Source organism: Dunckerocampus dactyliophorus, chromosome 6, assembly GCF_027744805.1.
Source record: "Dunckerocampus dactyliophorus isolate RoL2022-P2 chromosome 6, RoL_Ddac_1.1, whole genome shotgun sequence".
NCBI classification, from domain to species: Eukaryota; Metazoa; Chordata; class Actinopteri; order Syngnathiformes; family Syngnathidae; genus Dunckerocampus; species Dunckerocampus dactyliophorus.
In genome coordinates, this window is record NC_072824.1 from 17809610 (window position 1) to 17831873 (window position 22264).

The following is a 22264-nucleotide window of genomic DNA, read 5'->3' on the forward strand; positions in this document are numbered from 1 at the left end:
GTTTACGAGTGAGGGAAGGATGGAACGCGTGATTGACAGGTGGATTGGTGCAGCGTCTGCAGTGATGCTGACTCTGCATTGGTCCGTTGTGGTGAAGAGGGAGCTGAGCCGAAAGGCAAAGCTCTCGATCTACATTCCTCCCCTCACCCATGGTCATGAGCTTTGTGTAGTGACCGAAAGGACAAGATCGCAGGTACAGCCGACTGAAATGAGTTTTCTCCGTAGGGTGGCTGGGGTCACCCTCAGAGATAAGATGAGAAGCACTGTCGTCCGGGAGAAGCTCGGAGTAGAACCGCTGCTCCTCCGCATTGAGAGGAGCCAGATGAGGTGGCTTGGGCAACTGGTCAGGATGCCTCCCGGATGCCTCCCAGGGGAGGTGCTCAGGGCACGTCCAACCGGTAATAGGCCTCTGGGAAGACCCAGGACATGTTGGAGAGACTATATCTTTCAACTGGCCTGGGAACGCCTCGGGATCTGCCAGGAGGAGCTGGACGAAGTAGCTGGGGAGAGGGAAGTCTGGGCTTCCCTGCTTAGGCTGCTGCCCCCGCGACCCGACCTCGGATAAGCAGATGGATGGATGAAAGAATTCAAGCAAAACACGAAGGTGGTCTCCGCGTGGATCTCTGATTGTCCCTTCTGCCTCATAGCTGTCCCTGTCAGGAATCAATTCTTCAGTCAAGGTAAAAGTGACGTTAAACCTTCATTTATCCCTGTAAATAGTCATTTATATGCATTTGAAATTGTTTTATAATTATAATTGCAAAACTATATAAAAAAAACAAAACATTTTGTGTTAACAATTTTGGGTGTCCGGAACGGATTAATTTGATTTGCATTACTCTGTGTGAGAAAACTTGATTCGGTTCAAGTACGCTTCCGTTTGAGTCGGACCTTCTGGAACGGATTAGTGATGCAAACCGAGGTTCCACTGTACATGCATTTTCTATCTCATATGGTGAGTAGTGCGGAATGCTGGGTCTGCCTGACCACTGATATAACCAAAGATGTTTCTTTGACTAGTAAAAGGTTACAAAAACTTCTAGAAAAAATCCCTCCTAACTTTAATGCTGCCAAGCTAGCCTTGATGGAGGAGAGGAAGAAAGAAAGACAAGTCTTATGGAAATGAGAAAATGGATGAATTGCAGTATGGTAGTCCTTTAAGCCTCTCCACATTATTAGCACTTTGGTTTACAACACATCTAAGGTCTGTTTCTCTTGACTGACTGCCCCCGTGTTCATTCCTTTTCCTATCATACATGGATGAGGATGGAAATATGAATAGAAGATGACAAAGAAGGAGGAGTAAAAGGGCGGACAGATTTTTCTTGCTTGGCTGGTGGGAAATTAAGAACGTTTGCACTTGAAAGCAGACATAAAGATGGCAAACACCCCGGGCTAAAGCTGATACTTTTGTCTTCCCTACAAACAGTGTTGTCTTGCACAAGCTGGGGCCTTTGAATTGTTATCAAGATGCCTTCCTTACTCACCAACCAACAAAGCACACTTTTAATAGGAAAAGAACAAAAGGTGACAAGCCCAGCAGTGCTTAAAAACCAGGGCTGTCAAATGATCACATTTTTTAAAAAGCACACTCATCAAATGAATTACTCATGATTCATCACCATTTGCAACTATGTATAAATTCTGCTCATTTCTACTGGATTTTATGAACAGAAAGAAAAATTACAGGGTATATATTTGTGTGTACTAACAGCTCCAAATCAACTGAAAATTAAAATCAGGCTAAAAGAAACCACACGTGTCTGAAAATGTATTTGCCTACCACTCGTCTCTTTAAAAACATTTGAATAACACTTTAACCATGTTATTATGAACATTGGGGCGTTGCGCTCAAAGGCACCATGTAATTTAAGTTTAATTCACGTTTTGAGTGTATTTTCTGGGATTTTTTACATTTAAACGCTGATAAGAATATCCGCTTACTGCTTTTCCTTGTCTTTCTGTTTATTTAGATCACATTGCATAATGCATAGTAAAAATGTTAAGTGTGATGAGAATGAGGAAGTGAACAGAGAGACGTGTTTGTGAGTTCTAGATTCATATGTGGTGTGGGAATTGCACTGCGGATGATGTGTTCAGGTCAGAATAAGTTATAAAAGAGCATCAGATTCTGTGTGACACTGGCTGCTACAGTTTCCTCTGTCTGCCATCATAACAGAGGTGTTTGGCTTGCCATGATGTGGATTCGTTAATTACACAAACATTTTTTTAAGTAATTACATTAATTACTTACCACCGTTAACGTGTTTTATTAAAAACCCTCTTAAAAACATGAAGCCATCAAGACATAATTGACTTCTTGGTGCATTGACATCCACCAGTAAGAAAATACTTTTTAATGTCCAAAACAGTGTACCATAATTTCCGGTATATAAGCCGCTACTTTTTCTCAAACTTTAAACCCTGCAGCTTATACATGTGGCCATGTTCTAATCTTGTGACATCTCCTATACTTCAGAACTACTTCAAATCGTTTAAATATTTATTTTGGAAAACACTATTACTAAGATAGTCCATCATGATGGCAAAAAAAAATTCTGTAAACATCCAAAAAACAACCAGAAATAGTGTGTAATATCCAGCAATTCCCCAAGTGACCCTACGTAAAACTTACACAATGTACATATCACCACAGTTGTACGTCGTATCCGCTCACGTATACTATACATCAATAAATACAAATACAGATACAATAAACCATATAAAACAAAACATAAAATGCTGTGTTGTTCTCTTGGAAATAATGAAGTTGCTATCTATCCATCAAACGCTGACTGCCGAAAAATAGGCGACCGGCTATAGACTCGTTCTTCTTTTTATTTTTGCTTATGGCAGGTCGCAACCAACGTTTAGGTGCATCCCGCCACCTACTGTACCGGAATGTAGACAGGTTGTGCACATACACAGTGGCAACCCGGTAGTCACAATCTTCCATCATAGAAAACGGATATGGTGCCACATTCCAGTTAAAGGCGATGGATTTGGCTGCCAGAGAAGGAACTGTGCGACTTTTGCACAAGTCTGTCGATGGCTCCTTACAGCGTGGAGCAGAAAAAACACTATCTTCAAGGGGTTTCGAAAGGCTGGGACTACTGCCAGCTTAAAAGGAAGACACAGAGAGCACACCGAAAGAGAGAGAGAGAGAGAGAGAGACATTGAAAGAGAGAGAGAGACTGACGACGTGTGTAATGAAGGAATTATGATGCTGTTTAATTCTCACACGGAAGAGGAAGACATTTGTGTTTTTTTCATTCCCAAGACGATGGCGATTAATGACTTTTCTGGTAGGCTACTGTTATCTATGTTACATGCACTCTTCTGCACTGTTTCAATATCCGTGTTACACCACTGTTTGGCATGCAATGTTTGGGAAAAAAAACCCATTTATTTTATTAAAAGTTTCAAAAAAATCTGTGTAACATATTTCTGTGCACTAAATATCCCATTTTATGATGTGGACACCTGCATCTTATAGTCCGGTGCGGCTTATATACAGACCCTTTCCAAAAAATTAGAATGTCATGGAAAAGTTGTTTAATTTCCACTATTCCATTTAAAAAGTTAAACTTTCATAGATTATAGATTCAGGGCCCACAATTTAAACGATTTGAAGTGTTTATTTGTTTATTTTTACGTAATTTGGGCTTCCAGCTCATAAAACCCACGAAAACAGGAATTCAAAAAATTTGAATACTGTGAAGAAATCACCATTTACTTCTGAGTTTTTGCAGGACAAAAAAGAAAGAAATTAAGATCACATCAAATCAATCAAAATATGGTACTTTCAAAACGATATGTCGATCTTCAATACTTGGTTGGGAATCCCTTTGCCTTAATCACTGCCTCGATGCCACATGGCATTGAAGCAATCAGCCTGTGGCATTGCCTGGGAGTTATGGAAGCCCAGATTTCCTTGATGCTTGCTGTCAGCTCTTCTTTGTTGTTGGGTCTGGTGCCCCTCATTTTCCTCTTGAGAATACCCCATAGATTCTCAATGGGGTTTAGGTCCGGTGAGTTTGGCATGGGCATCAAACCAGGTTTTGGTGCTTCTGGCGGTATGGGCAGGGGCCAGGTCCTGCTGGAAGATGAAATCTGCATCTCCATACAGATCCTCTAAAACATTCTGGTAGACTGTTGCGGTGACCTTGGATTTAAGAAAGCAGAGTTTACCAACACCTGCACCGGACATTGCACCCCAAATCATGACGGACTGTGGATATTTCACACTGGACCTCAGGCAGCTTGGGTTCTGTTCCTCACCCGTCTTCCTCCAAACCCTTGGACCTTGATTCCCAAATGAAAGGCACACTTTACTTTCATCGGAAAAGAGGACCTTGGACCACTGGCCAACAGTCCAGTCCTTCTTCTCCTTGGCCCAGTGGAGACGCTTCCTACGTTGGCTCAGGTTCAGAAGTGGCTTGACCCGAGGAACCCGACAGTTGTAGACCATCTCCCGGATGCGTCTGAATGTGGTGGTTTTTGAAGCTGTGACTCCCGCCTCATTCCACTCTTTCTGGATCTCTGCCAGATTCTTGAATCTTCCCTGTTTGATAATCCGCTGAAGCCCACGGTCATCTCTTTTGCTGGTGCATCTTCTCCTGCCACATTTTGCCCTTCCTCTAGACTTTCCATTGATATGCTTGGACACAGCACTCTGTGAACAACCAGCCTCCTTAGCTATGACCTTTTGTGGCTTACTCATCCTATGGAGGGTATCAATGATGGTCTTCTGGCCAGTTGTCATGTCATGTTCCCCATATTGAACCCAACTGAGACAATTGAACCAAACTGAAGCAATTTAATGACACCTGGGGAAGCCTGTGCAGGTGATTTGAGGTTAGTAGATGATTAGTGTGTGACACTCAGTTTAAAACATTCATGCCCTGCAAAATTTGGGCTGATTTCTTCACAGTATTCTAATTTTTTGAATTCCTGTTTTCGTGGGTTTAATGAGCTGGAAGCCCAAATTATGTAAAAATAAACAAATAAATACTTGAAATTGTTTAAATTGCGGGCCCTGAATCTATAATCTATGAAAGTTTAACTTTTTGAATGGAATTATGGAAATTAAACAACTTTTCCATGACATTCTAATTTTTTGGAAAGGGTCTGTATGTACAAATCTGTTTTTTCCTCTAAATTTAGTGGATGCGGCTTATACTGTACATCGGTGCAGCTTATACACTGGAATTTATGGTGTGAGAACAAATATTGAGTAGAAATGGACAAGAACAGGGTATTTTGAATGTTAAGTTTAGTTCCAAAGCCCTGGCAGATGGCTCTTTCGACAAGACCAAAGTTATTTTTATCTTCTGTCGCTGTGAGTTCAATTGTCACCAGAGTACGTTGCGTCACATGTCACTTGCTGGACTGTTTCGGCTGCAAGCTAAAATTTGGGTTGCGAGCTGCTAGTTACATACACAGCGCTTAATGAGATGGCTGTAAAGGCTTGCAAAGGAATTTTTTAGCAGTATTATTATTTATTAGTGATTTATTAGTGTTTGTGCTTGAACTGCTGTGTTTGTCAAAAAAGGACAGAATAAAACTTGCATGTTTCAAGACCTGCAGTGTCATATTTCCATGCTGATGAAGTCGCCACACCAAGAAAAGTGTGGTAACGTGTGTAAGAGGGTTTGTGTGTGTGTGTGTGTATGTCTCTGTAAAAGAGAGTTTCAAAGTGAAGTACAGTTGTCTATCCCAATATTGCTGTTTTATTATCGTTCCCTTGATATATCACGGTTTTTCAGAAATTAATTGATCAATTAATGATCGCTGTTTTGTGGTAGACTGGTCTATTATTAGTCAAAACATATTTAAATACAATACATGCAGTATTCTGGCCACAAGGCGTCAGTAATGTTACATTGATGAGACATGAGGTTATTTTACATCACCGTTGCACTGCATGTAGACTGGCTACCGAGCCGAGCCGACATGCTATAGCTGAGATGGACATACCATGACTGAAATCGAGTGGAAAAAAAGGTTCACCTCCCATTCCGTGTGGATGTGGTAAGTTTTTGGCTTCTTATTTTGTCTCTCTTTTCCACTCTGTGTGAAACCCTTTCTTAACTTGAGAAGAAATAAATTCGAGGCTAACTGGTTAGCTCACTAGCTTGCTAGCTAGCGGCTGTCTCGAGTACCTGCAGCATAAGAGTTGTACACTGCAATGTAAACAATGAAAAATAGGAGTGTAATTAAGACTATAGGTGTGTTATTTCATGTCTACAGGTCTCTAATAGCGTTAAAAAAACACATTTAGAACCTCATAAACGCGTTTACTATGCTTTAAGAAAATATTCAATTTTGTTACCATTGAATCCTAAATCGTGGAAATTTGTTTATCAAGGTCGGCCGGGTCTGGAACCAATTAACCGCTATAAACGACTGTATAAGCTATAGCCTGACTGTACTACAGTATATGGGTGAAGTTCTAGTTCTGTAAACTATTGACTGTTCTGGAGCACTTTATTTTTTGCAAGTTGCCAGTATTTTTCTAAAACCGTGTTTTTATTTCACTTAGTTGGTGGGCATTTTTGCAAACCTTTATTTGCGAAGTTAGTAACAATTATATTTTGTGAGATCATTCGCTTGAAGAGAATTATATTTCCGTGATGACCTTACTAATGTCTACTTCTACATTGTGTTTGTTTTTTATACATTGAGGTATATTTTGTGTCCAGCTGTTTAAAAAAAACAATGTTTAATAAACAAAAATTTGTATAATGTAAACATATTATCCAGTCTGATGTTGATATGCGTATTAAAAACTTTCAAAAGGTACACTTCTTATACATGAAACAATTTCTATCTGCAATTAATTGTGAGTTAAATGGAGAGAAAATGTGATTAATCGTGATTAAATATTTAATTGATCGACAGTCCTAATAATTATTTTATAACATGAGTGATTTATTTGGTGTCAAAAAATATTGACAATAATATCGTTTAGTTTAGTTCAAGTTGTGGGACAAACATTTCAAAACGCACCTGCATTGAATTGTTTTATGACGTGATTAAATCAAAAAGTTTGTTTGTCCAGTCATATTTTTTCATTGTACTTTTCTTCAAATTAATTTTAAAATCTTGTCTCGTTCTCGTGGACCCAATCTCATGCATCGTCTCGCCTCATGAGTTGGGTGTCTCGTGACACCCCTACAACACATTCATTAATGTGCAAGTTTTAATAAACATTTAACGCCATTACACATTTTCATTTAAACAGACAAGGTACCAATCTCAATTTTCTGTGGTGCGTAGTCTTTGAAATATAAAATAAATATGACTTTATACTCTTTGCTACCTCACTCTTCCAATGTTTCATGCAAACAAGAACTGCATCTGGAGCTGTAAAGCAAGAGAAGTGCTTGGGATGAAAAATTCCTCAATCCTTGGCCAGGCACTTCCAATTAATCTGATGGATTAGAATGCAGGCGTTCTATTCATTAGTGTGCAATGCTGAATTGTGTGTTTCAGCCTTTGTAGTCACATATGCCTACTGTATAATAAAAACCAGTAGATAAATGCATACTTGTGAATAGGATTGTTTAGGGGGAAAAAATGTGTCATTGCAATAGAAAGCTTTGAACTGTGAAACTAAGAAAAGTGCACTTGAACTGTAAAAAAAAAAAAAAAAAAGTCCCAAAAAGACATTACATCAGCAACTCGGCTCTAAATTTCATCACTATTCGTTAGTTTAACAAAGTCATGTTTGCATTTTATACTTTTACCAATGTAAAATATATATCACTGCACAGCATACTGTCATCTCAACGCTTTTAATACCATCTCCATTGAGTGGTGATATTTTGTATAATTTTGACCTTCTACTGTCCAATTAAAATGAGGGATTAGTTGACTTATTTATTTAGTTTTACAGATTCTCAAGCCTGTGCCAAAGTCAAATAAGTCTGCTTGACTTTAAAAAGTGTAAGGTTAAAATTACTTAATGGCCATCTCATCATTTTATAGAACAATCCAGTACAGATAAAGGCTATACTGTATATTCATGAGCACCGTACAAAGAAAGAAAATAAGTTATACACAACACCAACGGTTTCCTACAGTAATCATTGTTTGTTGCTAGTCAATCAGATGGAATTTCAAAATCAGCGACAATAAATTGAATAATTCCATCAATATTTATCTCTGATGTACAGCACTTTTGTTTTAAAGCACTTGACAAATAAAGTCGGTATGGATGATGAAAAAGTCTACCCAGGCTATAACCTTTTAGAAACCCCCCGTCTTGGACTATGCATCCATTTGAATACATTGACATTAAAATAGTGTTTTTAACAGACTCTAATAGAGCAGCCCATTCGTACATCAATGAGGTGAAATAATATGTCTGAAGCAAGGAAGCGTGTATTATACACAACATTTCTAAACACATGTATAGCTGAACTCCGTTCATGTATAGCTGAACTCTGTAATTTTAATGGTCACAGTCTTAAAGGTTAAGGTAAATTGTGGTAAACTGCTTCACCTCACAAACAAGATAAATGGCAATAAACAGTAGTGACATTAGTAATACCAATATACCAATGAGTGTAATTTCTTTTAACATTTCTTCAGTTTACTGCTCTCCTTCTCGTAATCCAAACCACAACAGTGTTAGCTGTAAATAGCTAGAGGCCATATAACCTTTGCAAATAGCCACAGTCCTCCCTTTTTAGGCTGTATCATGTATTTGTGTACTTGGTGAGTGTGAATGTGTGTGCGTGTGTTTAGGCTTGCAAAAGGTCAGGAGGCACTCAGACTGGAAGCGGGAAAAATGAAACGTCAACAAAGCAGAAGTTGGCATGTAACAGGATGAAGGCGTGATAATGGAAGGAGGTGGAATAATGTTCTTGGTTTCTGTTGAAAAGTTTTGCCTTCATGCATTTTTGAGCAGTAAGCATGATGGTCTACAAGGCTGTGTGGCGCAGCACAATGAGATCAGGTATGTACTGTAGAAAGAGAAACAATAAGAGCAACATGATGCAATTAATACAGTAGTATTACAGAAGTACACAATGACAGCTAAGAAAAGTTAATGGTATTGTCAAGTCTGGTTGGCACTTAGTTGGTAATGCTTAAACTATACTTTGATATTGGGACTAGCCTAATTTACTAACTATTCATGATTTGACCAGATTTGGCGTTTACTGAATTGAATCGATTCGATATATACTGGCCTCATGGATTTTACAATATGGTAGCAACGGGCAACAACTAACTCATTTCTGGGCATAAATGGGTTGTGGTATAAGTCAAAATTATACTAAAGTAACAGTTAACATGTCAATATTAGGGAATACAGAGCAAAACTCTGTATAATGGCATCAGTGCTGCCGTAAACAATGGCAGCCAAACCAGAAAACTAAGTAGATAATTTCTCACTGAAATGAGGCAAAAATTAGGTATAGTTACTGCCGCCTCCTTCAGGAGTCAACTGTCGTGACAGTGTTACGTCCATAAATTAATTAAAAACATAGTTTTGGTCCATAAACACGAGACTCGCTCGAGAACTAGTTACAGCGTGCACCAACGTAAGCATACGCGCCACGCGCAGAACAATAATTCAGTGCCTCGTGCTGGAAGGAAGAATAAAGTGTGTGCCTGTGCAGCCACACAGAGGAAAAATAACATCACTTATTAGTTAACTTTTTGTACTTCATTATCTCCCAAGTTGCAGTGCGCCAAAGAAAAGGAAAGGTTAATGGAAGCGAAAATGAGCATTATGAAAAGCTCAGAGATGAAACACACCCACCGAAATTGACCGCTCTTTTGGTCCTAACTGCTCGACTGTCGCAACCACCATTAAGGATAAAAATGACTGAATTCTAATGAAAGGTAGAGATAATTTTTTATTATTATTATTAAGGTAGAAAGACCTGCAACCACAGGAATAAAAGTAAGTTTTATTTTTCATTTAATTCTTGTATTTGTTTTTTATTACAGTCTTTTATAGAGTATGCCCTTTATGTGGTCTGTGTACAGTATGAGTGACTGTTTTAGTTAATAAGTTCCAACTTACATTAAAACTCGACGTACACCACAGCCTAGGAACAGAACTCATTTGAAACCCAAGGACCACCTGTAGTCTAATTTAGTGATACATGCGATGTCTTTTCCTGTAATGATATCATGTTTTTGCATTTGACTGTTTACACACTCCACAAGGAGTCTTGTTTAATTATCCTGGAGCTCACTAAGCCATTTTTAAACATGCCAATCATGAGATCAGAATAAGTTATTATCTATTTAAAAAAAAACATTAACCACAAATAAAACATTATGACAATTGTGATATAAGATAGAGGGAATAGAGAAGTTGCTACAAATAATAATAATACTCTATTATTACTGCTTTTGATAACTGCGATTGGCTGGTGACCAGTCCAGTGTGACCTGCCTCACGCCCGAAGTCAGCTGACATAGGCTCCAGCATACCCCCGTGACCCTAATTAATATTTAATAATTCCACAATAATCACTGTGGCTTTCATTCAGTAAGAGCAGATCCTTTCTCATGGTTAAGCATACCCTCTTTATCCTTAATGGTAGACGTCACAGTTAAACTGCTAAAAAGAAACGTGCAGCTGATACTGATGGGCGTTTCTCCTCTCTCAGAGCTTCTGATGTTGTCTATTTCACTTCCATGGTGATGGCTTTTCTTTTTCTCAGTGCACTTCCACCAGAAGAGCCTGAGCCTGTACACAGTTATTTTATCATTTTACTACTTGGATAACTGTTCTATGGTCCACAACCTTTAGCAGTTAGTCACTGCACATTTAAAATGGTACAAATATATGATTACTAATATTGCAGACATGCTGCAATAAAAATGTTCAATTTTGGTAGAATTTCAAAAACTGTCATGATTGGGAAAATTATTATGATAAAAGTCCTAAAAACATCACTACTTTGCATCTCTGTACACTGCCTCTTCTCCTTCAATGCCCTTGGGAGAAGACTGGTTTTGGGCATTCATTGACCTCGCACCTCGCGAGGTCAATGAAAAGACAACATCGAGTAAGCATATTAACTGACAAGAACAAAATATCCACATTGAATTATTCACATAGATTTCGGTTTTATTTCTATGCACACCATTTATTTTAATTCCTTTCTCATCTCCCCAGAAAGTCATTGTCTGCTGGTATGACGAAAACAAATATCAATTTGTTTTGCCGCATCACTGAACAGTTTGAGTCATCCCATGTGGTTTGGACAGACACACAAGTTGAACCACACATGCACAGTGACATCAAAACATAGCACTGTCCCTGTGAGAGCTGGAAGTCTCCTACATGCAGGACAATAAAAGTGTAAAATACAGCTTCGCTGTAACACAGAGACAGCTCCACGCAGCAACTGCCAAAAAAATGTTTTCACCCCATCATGTGAAATCAGCTGGAAATATGGAAATGTTTTCGACTAATAGAGTAGAAACAAAGAAGTGGTTGACAGGGGGCCAGAGAAACTGAATCAAATATTGGTTGAGTATTTTCCAATGTACAATACCTGCTCAGTTCTTTGGGGGCGGTTGGTTTTCAACGTAAAAGAAAAAAAAGTGTGCAAAACTGCAAAAATAACCCTGCATTGAACACATCAAGAACAATGGACGAGAATGACAGCCTTTTTGAAAAAAAAAAAAAAATTATTAAAAGCCTGAGGCTATGTCCACATGAAGTATTATTTTTTTAACGCATATTTTCTATGCGTTTTGGCCACATGCAAATGTAGGTTTTTGTCCTTAAAAACTGAGCTTTAGGAAAACTCCGACCAGGGTGAATGAAGATTTAGCAAAACTCCAGCTGGCTTCAGCATGTGTGTGGACGGCAAAGACGGCGCATTTGGCTTGTTGCTGACAGATGGCGTAAGAATTATGAGCCCTCATTTCCACATTAGGTAAGTATAATTTAATGTGCAAACATTACATTGCTCGTTTTAAGCATACTGAAAGGACTTTTTGTGGGTTTAAGGTTAAACATACGCCTACTTTGGCTTTATTTACATTGATGAACAAAGGCGCCATTACTGGCTTGGGAGGACGCTGCGGCTGCTACTCTCTAAAACTAAAACGGCTACGACGTTCCCACCAACGATGGCTATTTGGGACAAGACTCGATCGGACCTCTAGCAGGTGGGACAACTTTGACAAGCCCACCAAAAGGTTCAGGGAATATTTCTAGTAATTTTTTATTATAGCTGTTGAATTCAGACTTTATACCGTTATATAATGACAAATGATCACAAAACAGACAATGGCCACACTGAGTGGAGATCTGCTTGGTAAATTAAGTTCTGTACAACTGAAATGTTTCCAGTCACAAATAGTGGACAGCTGTAATAGTGATGAAAGTTGGAGACCCCTGTACTTGGACACTGAATTAATTTTCTTTATGTTAAACAGTTTAGGTTAAACTATTTAATAAAGATATTCATACTGTAGAGAATGAATTTCTTTCCCATGTATTCATATTACTCCAAAACATGTATCAAATTAAATTCAGGTTTGTATCAAATAGTACAAAAAACATTTCACACAAATCAAGGCCGAAAAAAAAAAACGCCCAAAAGTTTATTTTGTAATAATTACCTATTTGCCAGGGGCCCGTGGAATTGTCTGACAAGTGGCCTTGGCCAACGGCATTCATCATAAATCAATTGAAACATGTACAGTACAGGCTAAATGTGTGGACACACACACAACACAACCCCATTTAGAAGGCAAAGCACACCTGTGAAGTGAAAACCATTTCAGGTGACTACCTCATGAAGCTCATTGAGAGAACACCAAAGGTTTGCTGCACTATCAAAAAAGCAAAGGGTGGATACTTTGGGGAATCTAAAATATAAAATATTTAGAGGTATTTCACGCTTTTTTGTAATGTACATAATTCCACGTGTTCATTCATAGTTCTAATGCCTTCAGTGAGAATCTACAATGTAAATAGTCATGAAAATAAAGAAAATTAGTGTCCAAACTTTTGGCCTGAACTGTACAATTCATCCGTGTCATCGGTATCAGCCGATCTAACTCATTGATGATTGGAATCTGCAGCATAAAACCCTGACAGCAATAGTTAATGATAATGAAGATGTATTTTGACACCAGAGATGGGCAAATGTACGTTTCTTAAAATATCCGTGTTCATGTGGACATAGCCTGAGCCAGAAAACGAACCATTGCTGTACAGCAAATCAGAGATTGTTGACTATATTACTGCAGAGTCTCAAGCTAAGTCACAACAGGCATGTAAGATAACATTAGAAATTGCTTATTTTTGTCATTTCTAGCAGTGTATTCTCAAAAGTGACAATGTTGCGACAGCGACTAATTTCTTTCATCAGACTGGTATTATCTCGGCATGCTTGCAATCCCACATAACTTGGAATGAAAATGTGCCAATAGAGATTTTTTATGTGCATTGTGAGTAGGTTGAGTTTAAACCATTCTGACATGTCTGAATTACCCTGTCTGTAGGTGGTCCGCTCCAAGGTGTGTTATTGACACACCCTTCTTAGTCCTCTATGTTTTTGTTGCAACACAATAGTGTTTCTGCCCCATTGTGTGTGTGCCTGTGCGTGTGTATGAGCAGAAATTGAACAGGCAGCATTTTCCGTGACTACATAGTGAGAAGCTCAACAAAATTGTATCTGCCTGCTTGTGCTATACGTCAGTTGACAAATCCTTTCAATAACGTCTACCTGGCCTCACTTGCTCATCATTTTGAAAGAATTACACTGTCTGGGGAGATGGACACAGGAGGGGAGGGGAGTGGAAGATTAGACAGGGATGTAAGAGGAAGTAACAAAAAAAACTGGAGGGAAGAAGAACAGACATGATAAGAGATATATTTTTAATATCAACTGCCAGAGAGACGTGAGTGAGTGAGAGAGATGCGAGTATGGCATTGGTAGAAGGGAAGGTGGACAGCATGTAAGGAAATTGTGGAACTATATAAAAATGAGGGCCATTTACAGAGGATCTTGTATAGTGATTTCTGTTGCTCTTTTGGTGTGTTTGGAGTGTTTGGGGAGAGGCAATCTAGCCTAGAAGCTGAAGAAAAGAGATGCAGCATGGTTGGTACTGTATGTGACAAGAGTGGCTAATGAAGTGACAGTAATAGTTCAGTAATACAATGAGACCTGGTAGGCTAAGCCATGATATTGACATTATTTTAGATCGTTTTCGATACTTGGGCATTATTTACAAAACCGACAACATTATGATGTATGATTTATATCGAAACTGTGCATGTATAAACAAATCGAATGATGCTAATTGCTCAATCTTTTTAGCATAGTGCATTTTCAGTTTAAATTACCATTTGATTTAGGGCTACATTTTACACGTTAACCATCCAGATCATAATTGTTGATCATGGTGGAACGTAATCTCTTTATGCATTTTCAGTTTAAATTACCATTTGATTTAGAGCTGCATTTAACACGTTAACCATCCAGATCAGAACAGTTGATCATGTTGTTTTTTTTAGATGTTTCTATTGAACGTGATTCTATTTGTTTTTAATTGGTTAAACAAACAAGGATTGATAGCAAGCAAAACTACTAATAACAAATTGGCTCAAAATAATGCACCTATTAAGTGTTAATTGTTCAGGAAACTTGGCAAACTTAGAGGAGAAAACAGACAATGAAAGAAGCACCACACTCCCCCTACTGTTTGGTATAAGATGATACAAACACCTGATGACACAGCTGCAGAACACAGTTGGGCAGCTGCCCCAGTCCTGACCTGCCAGCAGGTGGCAACACTACAGAGTGCATTTTACTGAAGAGGAAAGGGCAACATCTAGACAGAACCAGTTATGTCTAATGTGACACGTACCACTTGTCCATTCTGGGGGTTTTTGTGAGCGTAGGGAGGGCCTCGGATGTGATTCCACATCTGACCGGATGTCATCGCAAAAACGACACACTAAGTCAAAATGAGGAAGAAATGGAAAAACAAACTATGAATTACAACTATGTTATTCCTACAATGTTATACATTTCATAAGTAGTGTGTGTTGTAGTGTCAGGTACCAGTGCCGCCATGGCCCATCCAGTCTTGTTGTATATAAATTCCAAGTTGTTCCTCCTCAGATAGAGCAGACCTCCGACCAGAGACACTAACAGAGCCAAAGCAATGGTACCCGAATAATTAGGAGGACGGAAGACACGGATCTAGAGGAGACAAAAAACAATATTTTACTCGTACTGATACTGTATACAATTATTTGTTAAGATTTGATAATGATATCTATCCATTGCCACTGTCACAGGTATTTTTTGTAGTTTTGATATTCAGTAGTCTTGGACCAGATGAGATTAAACACTTCGAAGTGTTTCTATATTTTTATATTATTATAAAGTAATCTCCTGCTCAAAAAATGGTCTTTCAGCTGAGAGGTGATCTCAAGCAGTGTTAACTAACATCATTATGAATGCACATCTATTCCTGTGCTGGACCACTCTTGATTTGTTTTACTTAAATCTAATCTTCTCCTTGAGACATTATGAAAATATCAGTTTACATGATTTTCAGCCAGGCAATATTTTAAGGGTGACCATAAAATCTCAGCGTGTGGGGGTTCGTTCTCAACGTGGGGCAGGTGCTGGCAAGATAATGAAACAAAGAAGAGACAATACTTGTTCTGCCAAAGCTATTTGCTTTAATTGGATGACTGCCAAAAGGCAACAAATGTGTTTTGTTCTCAAATACACGTTCTATATTGTTAACAATATCCCCATTTAATATGTCATAAACCTGAAGCTCTTCTGTATAAAATAGTACAATCACATCAGCATCTTCTAGATTTTGCCATGCTATTTTCTATAAAATTGTCAGCAAGGCGACTGCCAGAATTTTGCTCAGAACGGTGTCCCCTACCTCAATACCCCACATATGCCGTTTCAATATAACATACCTGGACATCTGTGCGGTCCGCAATCCACTTGGCAAGCTGCTCTGAAGCAAAGCCGATCCTCTGTAGATCAAATGTGTCAGCTCTTTTTGGCTTTCCTTTAGCTGGGAAATGCATAAAGGTTGGTGCGCTGTTCATGTTCAGCTATAGAAAACAAAAACACAAAACAAATAATGGAGGCATTAATTCATATACAGAATATGGATACATATTATATAATTGTCATATGGTCCTGCAATTAATAAAGACTGACGAAAGGCAGAAAGTTGGATTAGTTTCCATTTATAGCTGTACCACTGTGCTTCATACTTAATATAAAAATATAAATGCAACACTCAAAGATCTGAAACCTTTTCTATGTACACAAAAGACCTATTTCTTTCAAATATTGTTCACAAATCTGTCTGAATCTGCATTTGGGAGCACATCTCCTTTGCCAACATAATCCATCCACCTCACAGGTGTGGCAGATCAAGATGCTGGGTCGACAACATGATTATTGCACCAGTCTGTCTTAGGTTGGCCACAATAAAAGGCCACTTCAAAATGTGCAGTTTTATCACAAAGCACAATGCCACAGATGTGATGGCGGCTGCAGGAATGTCCACCAGAGCTGTTGCACATGAACTGAATGTTCATTTCTCTACCGTAAGCTGTCTCCTAGGGCAGGGGTGGCCAACTACTGGGCCGCGACCCAGTACCGGTCCATGGGTGGGGCCGAACCGGACCGCGGGAAGCTTTCAGGTTGAATGATAAATTTAAAAAATACACTTGTAAATAACTACGTCAAATTTTATGTAAATGAATATCAATTTAGGAAATAAGAGCAATTATTTTATTTTAAAAATAATGTACAGTTACAAATCCCATAGGTTTGGCATTTGTCTCCCTCATCCGGGTCTCGACCTGACTGCATTTCATCACTGTAACTGACTTTAGTGGGCAAATGCCCACATTCAGTGCCGTATGGCAGTTCGGAGAGGTTTTCTCTTCAGGGCTGAATCTTGGTTTTCACTGTCCAGGCCAGATGGCAGACAGCTTGTGTAGCATCGTGTGGGTGAGCAGTTTTCTGATGTCAGTGTTGTGGATCGAGTGGCCCGTAGTGGCAGTGGGGTTATGGCATGGGCAGGCATATGTTATGGACAGCAAACACAGTTGCCTTTAATTGAGATATCATGATGAGATCATGAGGCCCATTGTTGTACCATTCCTCCAAAACCATCATCTCATGTTGCAGCATGATAATGTTGCAACACTGAAAAATATGACTTTTGGGTTTACTAAATTTTATTTTATAAAACAACATAATTTCTACATTGCAAAATCAAGATTCAGTGTTTACTAACGTTTGTTATTTAAGATTCTGTATTAACACACAATTTAATCATGAAAAACAGAATTGTATAGTAACTGTAACAATTACTTCAATTCTACTACAGTCCTGATCCACATTTTAATTGAAACTATTTGCATTTTGCACTGTTGGATCTTAAGGATGTTGTATAAGTAGAGTTTCAAAATGGAAAAAGAAGAAATGGGAATGGGACAAACTTTTTTTTGAGTAAGCAAGTTATTGTAAACAACCATCCAACTGAAATATTCATCAAAAGCCTTTAAAAGCCAAAGTCTTGTCATGATCTCATTGATGACAAAGGCAAAAAAAGCATCTCTCTTTGAACGCAGACGGATTGTTGCGCTGCATACAGTGGTAAGAAATACCACAAATCACAATAATAAATAAAATCACAATAAAAACACAATAACCTAAAAATATATAAATAAATGCAACATAATACTTTACAACACAACAAGAGACGAGAAATACGACCTCAGGGAAAAATTGAACTTAAACATTTATATACAAAAACCATCAGCATATAAGTATGTGGAATCAAATTATGGAACGGATTGAGTAAAGAACTCAAACAAAGCACTAAAATGGACGATTTCAAGAAACAGTACAAGCAGTTGATTTTTTTTTTTGTTTTTTTTTTTAAAACAAGCAGTTGATTTTTACAAAGTACAAGAAAGAAGATTCCTGAACCACTGTGTACATACAGTGCTATGTCTAACCACCTTTGCTTACTTACTAACTCTTCATTTCTTAGGACTTCCTGAAGTATTACATCGCTTGTAGTCACTCATCACCCCACACTGTTTTACTTTAACCTTTTCATCAGTTATAAATATGTGCACGGCTCAGATCAAGGGTACCCTTTGCTGTCTTCAACTTCACTTGATTAGTATTTGAAATTGTTGTTCTAACAATGTGTACTATCCCTTTCACTCTGACGTTTATAGAGTGAGGAAGCTTGCCAAACCATAAATTAAGCCTGTTCATGTTTTTATTTTGTGCTACCACGGCTATGTTGTAAAAAAGTGTCTATATTTGGACATTGAAATGTTACATGTAAAGCATGTCTACTTTTGTTGTGAAATAAACAATATAGTAAAATAAGATTATTTGAACAACAGTCTAACACCGAGTGGACACCGAGTTATGTACTTTACATTTAAGAAAGAGTGAACTTCGGAGGTTGCTATGGGAAATGGAAGATGTCTCGAGCTCTGGTGTGTTGGGTGTGTGTGTTTTGCAATGTTTGAAGTTTGTATTGATAACATTACCAAGGTCTATCCACGAGTTTAAAATTTTAAATGTAACACTTGGGTACCCTTGATCTGAGCCATGCACATATGTATTTGTTATGACTGTTAGATAATTTATTTACAGTGGTCATAAACTCACATTGTACCACATTGTATACTGTTTTATTGTTTTTCTATGTATTTTAAAATTAGTAAAGAGTATATTTGGAATACAGAATGTGACCAAATGTACTGCAATTGATGTGAAACAGAGAGGAGTAGGCTTAAATAAGCTTTGCTTCTTCCTACTTTTTTGACATGTGTAACTGTGAATTGTATAATGTGATGTATTAAATTACCATTACCATTACAGCCCTTTTGCAGTGCACCATTGCTGCTGAGGTTGGACGTAGTAAGCAGTAACGCAGTAACACAGTAAACTTCTTAAAAAATCCTGAGGGTTAGGGAACAAAAAAGCGGTAGACCCAAAAAAAATGTCACTGGCCCTGATCCTCGTCTGTGCGATAATGACTATGTTTTCAACAGGACAATACTGCAGTTCGCAATATTCACCTGACAAAGGACTTATTCCAAAAGAATAACATCCCTCTTTTGGACAGCTCTGTAAATAGTTATTACATGTTTAATGTTATACAATTGTTTTGTTTTTTGTCATCCCATGTAGTAATAGTAGTTTTCTTGTGTGTGTTTACTTATCTGTTCTCTTAGCCTTACCTGACACCATGGCTATGGTTAGTGTTCTGTGTAGTAATCCCCCTTCCATTCTGACTGCTGTGTGCCCAATGAGCAACCTTGAACAATGTACTACCATTGTTAATCAAGTGTTGGCCTGAATGTACCGGTAGTTGGTTGCAATCAAACATTTACGTATTTGTTTTATAGTCAAAATAAAATGAAACATGAATATCGTACAGTATATTAATCCAATACGCCAAAGAATAGATGCACATAAGAGGTACTCAGTACGTCTAATCACTAAAAATGAAAATTGCAACAAACCAAATAGACCTTACTTCATTTAAGAAATAATTTAAGAAAACACATTTGGAAATAACATTTATTTACCAATCCTGTTTACGTTTTATGCGAGAAAAGCAATTTACTTCATTTACACTGGAAATGTTTAATTAGAATATCATTGCGCAAAAAGTTTTGAGGATTTTTCCTAAGTGAATAGGTTTTTTTCAATGAATCTGTACACAATTCCTGGAAACATCCCAATTCTTGCATGGCTGGCAGCATTCCACTTCCTGCCAACATTCAGCAACTTTGCACAGCCATTGAAGAAGAGTGGACCAACATTCCACAGGCCAAAATCAATGTGTTGCACTGCGTAAGCAAAGGTCACACCAGATTGACTGATTTTCTGACACCCGGCCCCCTACAATACAGAAAAAATGAACATGTTGAAGTGGCCTTTTATTGTGGCCAACCTAAGGCACACCTGTACAATACCCATGCTGTGCTCTGGATGGATTATCCCAGCAAAGGAGAAGTGCTCACAAACACAGATTTAGCCAGAAATATGAACAATATTTGAGTGAAATAGGCCTTTTATGTACATAGAAAAAGTTATATATCTTTGAGTTCAGCTCATGAAAGATGGGAGCAAGAACAAAGGGGTTATAATTTTGTTGAGTGTATTTAACAGCATGCCTCATAATTATTTTTCAGTAGAAAAATGAAAGGAAGGAGAACTATATTGCAAAGGAGAAAATTTGAAATCCCTTTGCATGTGTCTGCTGGAACTATCTACCATTTTCTCAGTACTCTGTGTTCAAGCTATTTTAAAGTCCTTTTTTGCAGTGGAAAGTTTCACCTCTCCAAAGGATTTCAATACTTATTTAGGTCAAGACTCATTGCTTCCCCCGCCCCCCCAACTACACTTTCATGCTGCCGGGTGGTTTTCCTTTCGACCTGAGATCTCTGCCTTAAAACTAGTTTATAAGACACTGGCTAACACATTTTGCTCCAAGATACCACAATAATCTTCTGATTTGATCATCTCTTTGATGCATTCAGTGCCTCCAGGACCTGATGCACCAAAACAGGACTTGTCAGCCAACAGTCAGCCGCACAGCATGAGAGAACCTCCAACAGCTTCAGTTGGGCTTCATTTTTCCACTGTAGTTGCTGATAATTTATCTATAATTAATCTAAACAAATCTGGCTGCATGATTCTACTTTAAATGGTGTCCTTAAAATTGTGTCAATCATTCCTAATAGGACTATGTGCATGGATGTAGACAGAACATGCACACTGGCTTAAAAAAAACCAAAAAAACTTCAAAAGACAGAGACAAAGTCAAATAAGTACTTAAGCAAAGTGATAATCAACAATAACATTAAGGCACAGAAAGCATATAAAACTTATTTAAGATCGTGTTTTAATGTCCCTTGAACACTCCAGTAAATCAGTCTGAAGAACCAAGATGGCAAATAAGGGAAACAACAAACAGATTTATAAGTGAGCATCTATTTTATCTATTTAAACTTCCAAGAGTATAAGCAAAATACGGAAAAGAACAATGGGGATTACAATTTCTGTATTTCTTGTCATTTCAAAGGAGGATTGCTCCCTTGTTTACCTAGACTGACCCCATCTTTTGTGCAGGGACATTTGAGAGACAATAACGTTAACAAGGACTGAAGTTTTGTAGTGTAGTAGCCCTTTATAGGGAAAGCAACTATATTTGGTAACTTAAACTTAAGTCAAAATTAGGCACGAGTCTGTATGAGATTCTGATGGTGTAAAAACTTAGCAAAAAATGTCCCGGTTTCACTTTATTATAATTACAGCTGTAAAATATGTTATGTAATATCTTTATTGAAAAGAAGAGGAAAAAAAACGTTCCTTTTGAACAGTCATTTTTAAAAAGAATAATAGATCTTGATGGAAGTGGAACATGTATTTAAAATAAATAACAATATATCTGAATTGTTTCTCAATAAATACAAATAAAGTCTACTGTGGTTAAACTCAAGTCACAACACCATAAATCTTAAAAAAAAATGTAAAAAAACAAAGCAAAACGCAAATAAATGCAATCACTAAGTGGATCATATATTTTTTTTAACTCATAATGTTACATTCCATCCATTTTCTATGCCGCTTCTCCTGTTTTAGGGTCGCAGGGGTATGCTGGAGCCTATCTCAGCTGACAGCGGGGTACACCCTGGACTGGTCGCCAGCCAATCGCAGGGCACATATAGACAAACAACCATTCACACTCACATTCATACCTATGGACAATTTAGAGTCACCAATTAACCTAACATGAATGTTTTTGGAAAGTGGGAGGAAACCGGAGTACCCGGAGAAAACCCACACACGGGGAGAACATACAAACTCCACACATAAATGCCCCTGGGGAAAATCGAACCCAGGTCTTCCCGATCTCCAGACTGTGACTGTGTGGCCAACGTGCTAAGCATTGGACCAATGTGCGGCCCTAACGTTACATTATTATTTCATAATGGTGAATGTGCAGGTCACAACTTGTCCACAAGAGTGTTTTGGAGTTGTTGGATGGTGTTTTTGCTATGTTGTTTGTATTCATTTACTTGTGTGTTGACCCACAATATACCAGTAGTTAGTTTCACTTCCGTTTTCGGGTCATGTGATTGTTGTAGCAAATGTTGCCAAGTGGTTGTTGCTTGTTGTTCAGTAGTGAGTAAATGGTTTAAACCCCATATCCTCGACTCCTGTCTCAT

The 22264-nt window shown here is 38.1% G+C and overlaps 1 protein-coding gene across 1 annotated transcript in view; it reads right to left on the reverse strand.

Moving 5' to 3' along the window:
* Positions 1-22264, reverse strand: part of tusc3 (tumor suppressor candidate 3) — an 81042-nt gene that overhangs the window by 11818 nt on the left and 46960 nt on the right. The window contains exons 4-6 of the mRNA XM_054779352.1: positions 15947-16087; positions 15063-15203; positions 14866-14955 (exon numbers count right to left, since the gene is read on the reverse strand). Of these exons, the coding sequence (XP_054635327.1) occupies positions 14866-14955; positions 15063-15203; positions 15947-16087 (372 nt within the window). The remainder of the gene's footprint in view (positions 1-14865; positions 14956-15062; positions 15204-15946; positions 16088-22264) is intronic.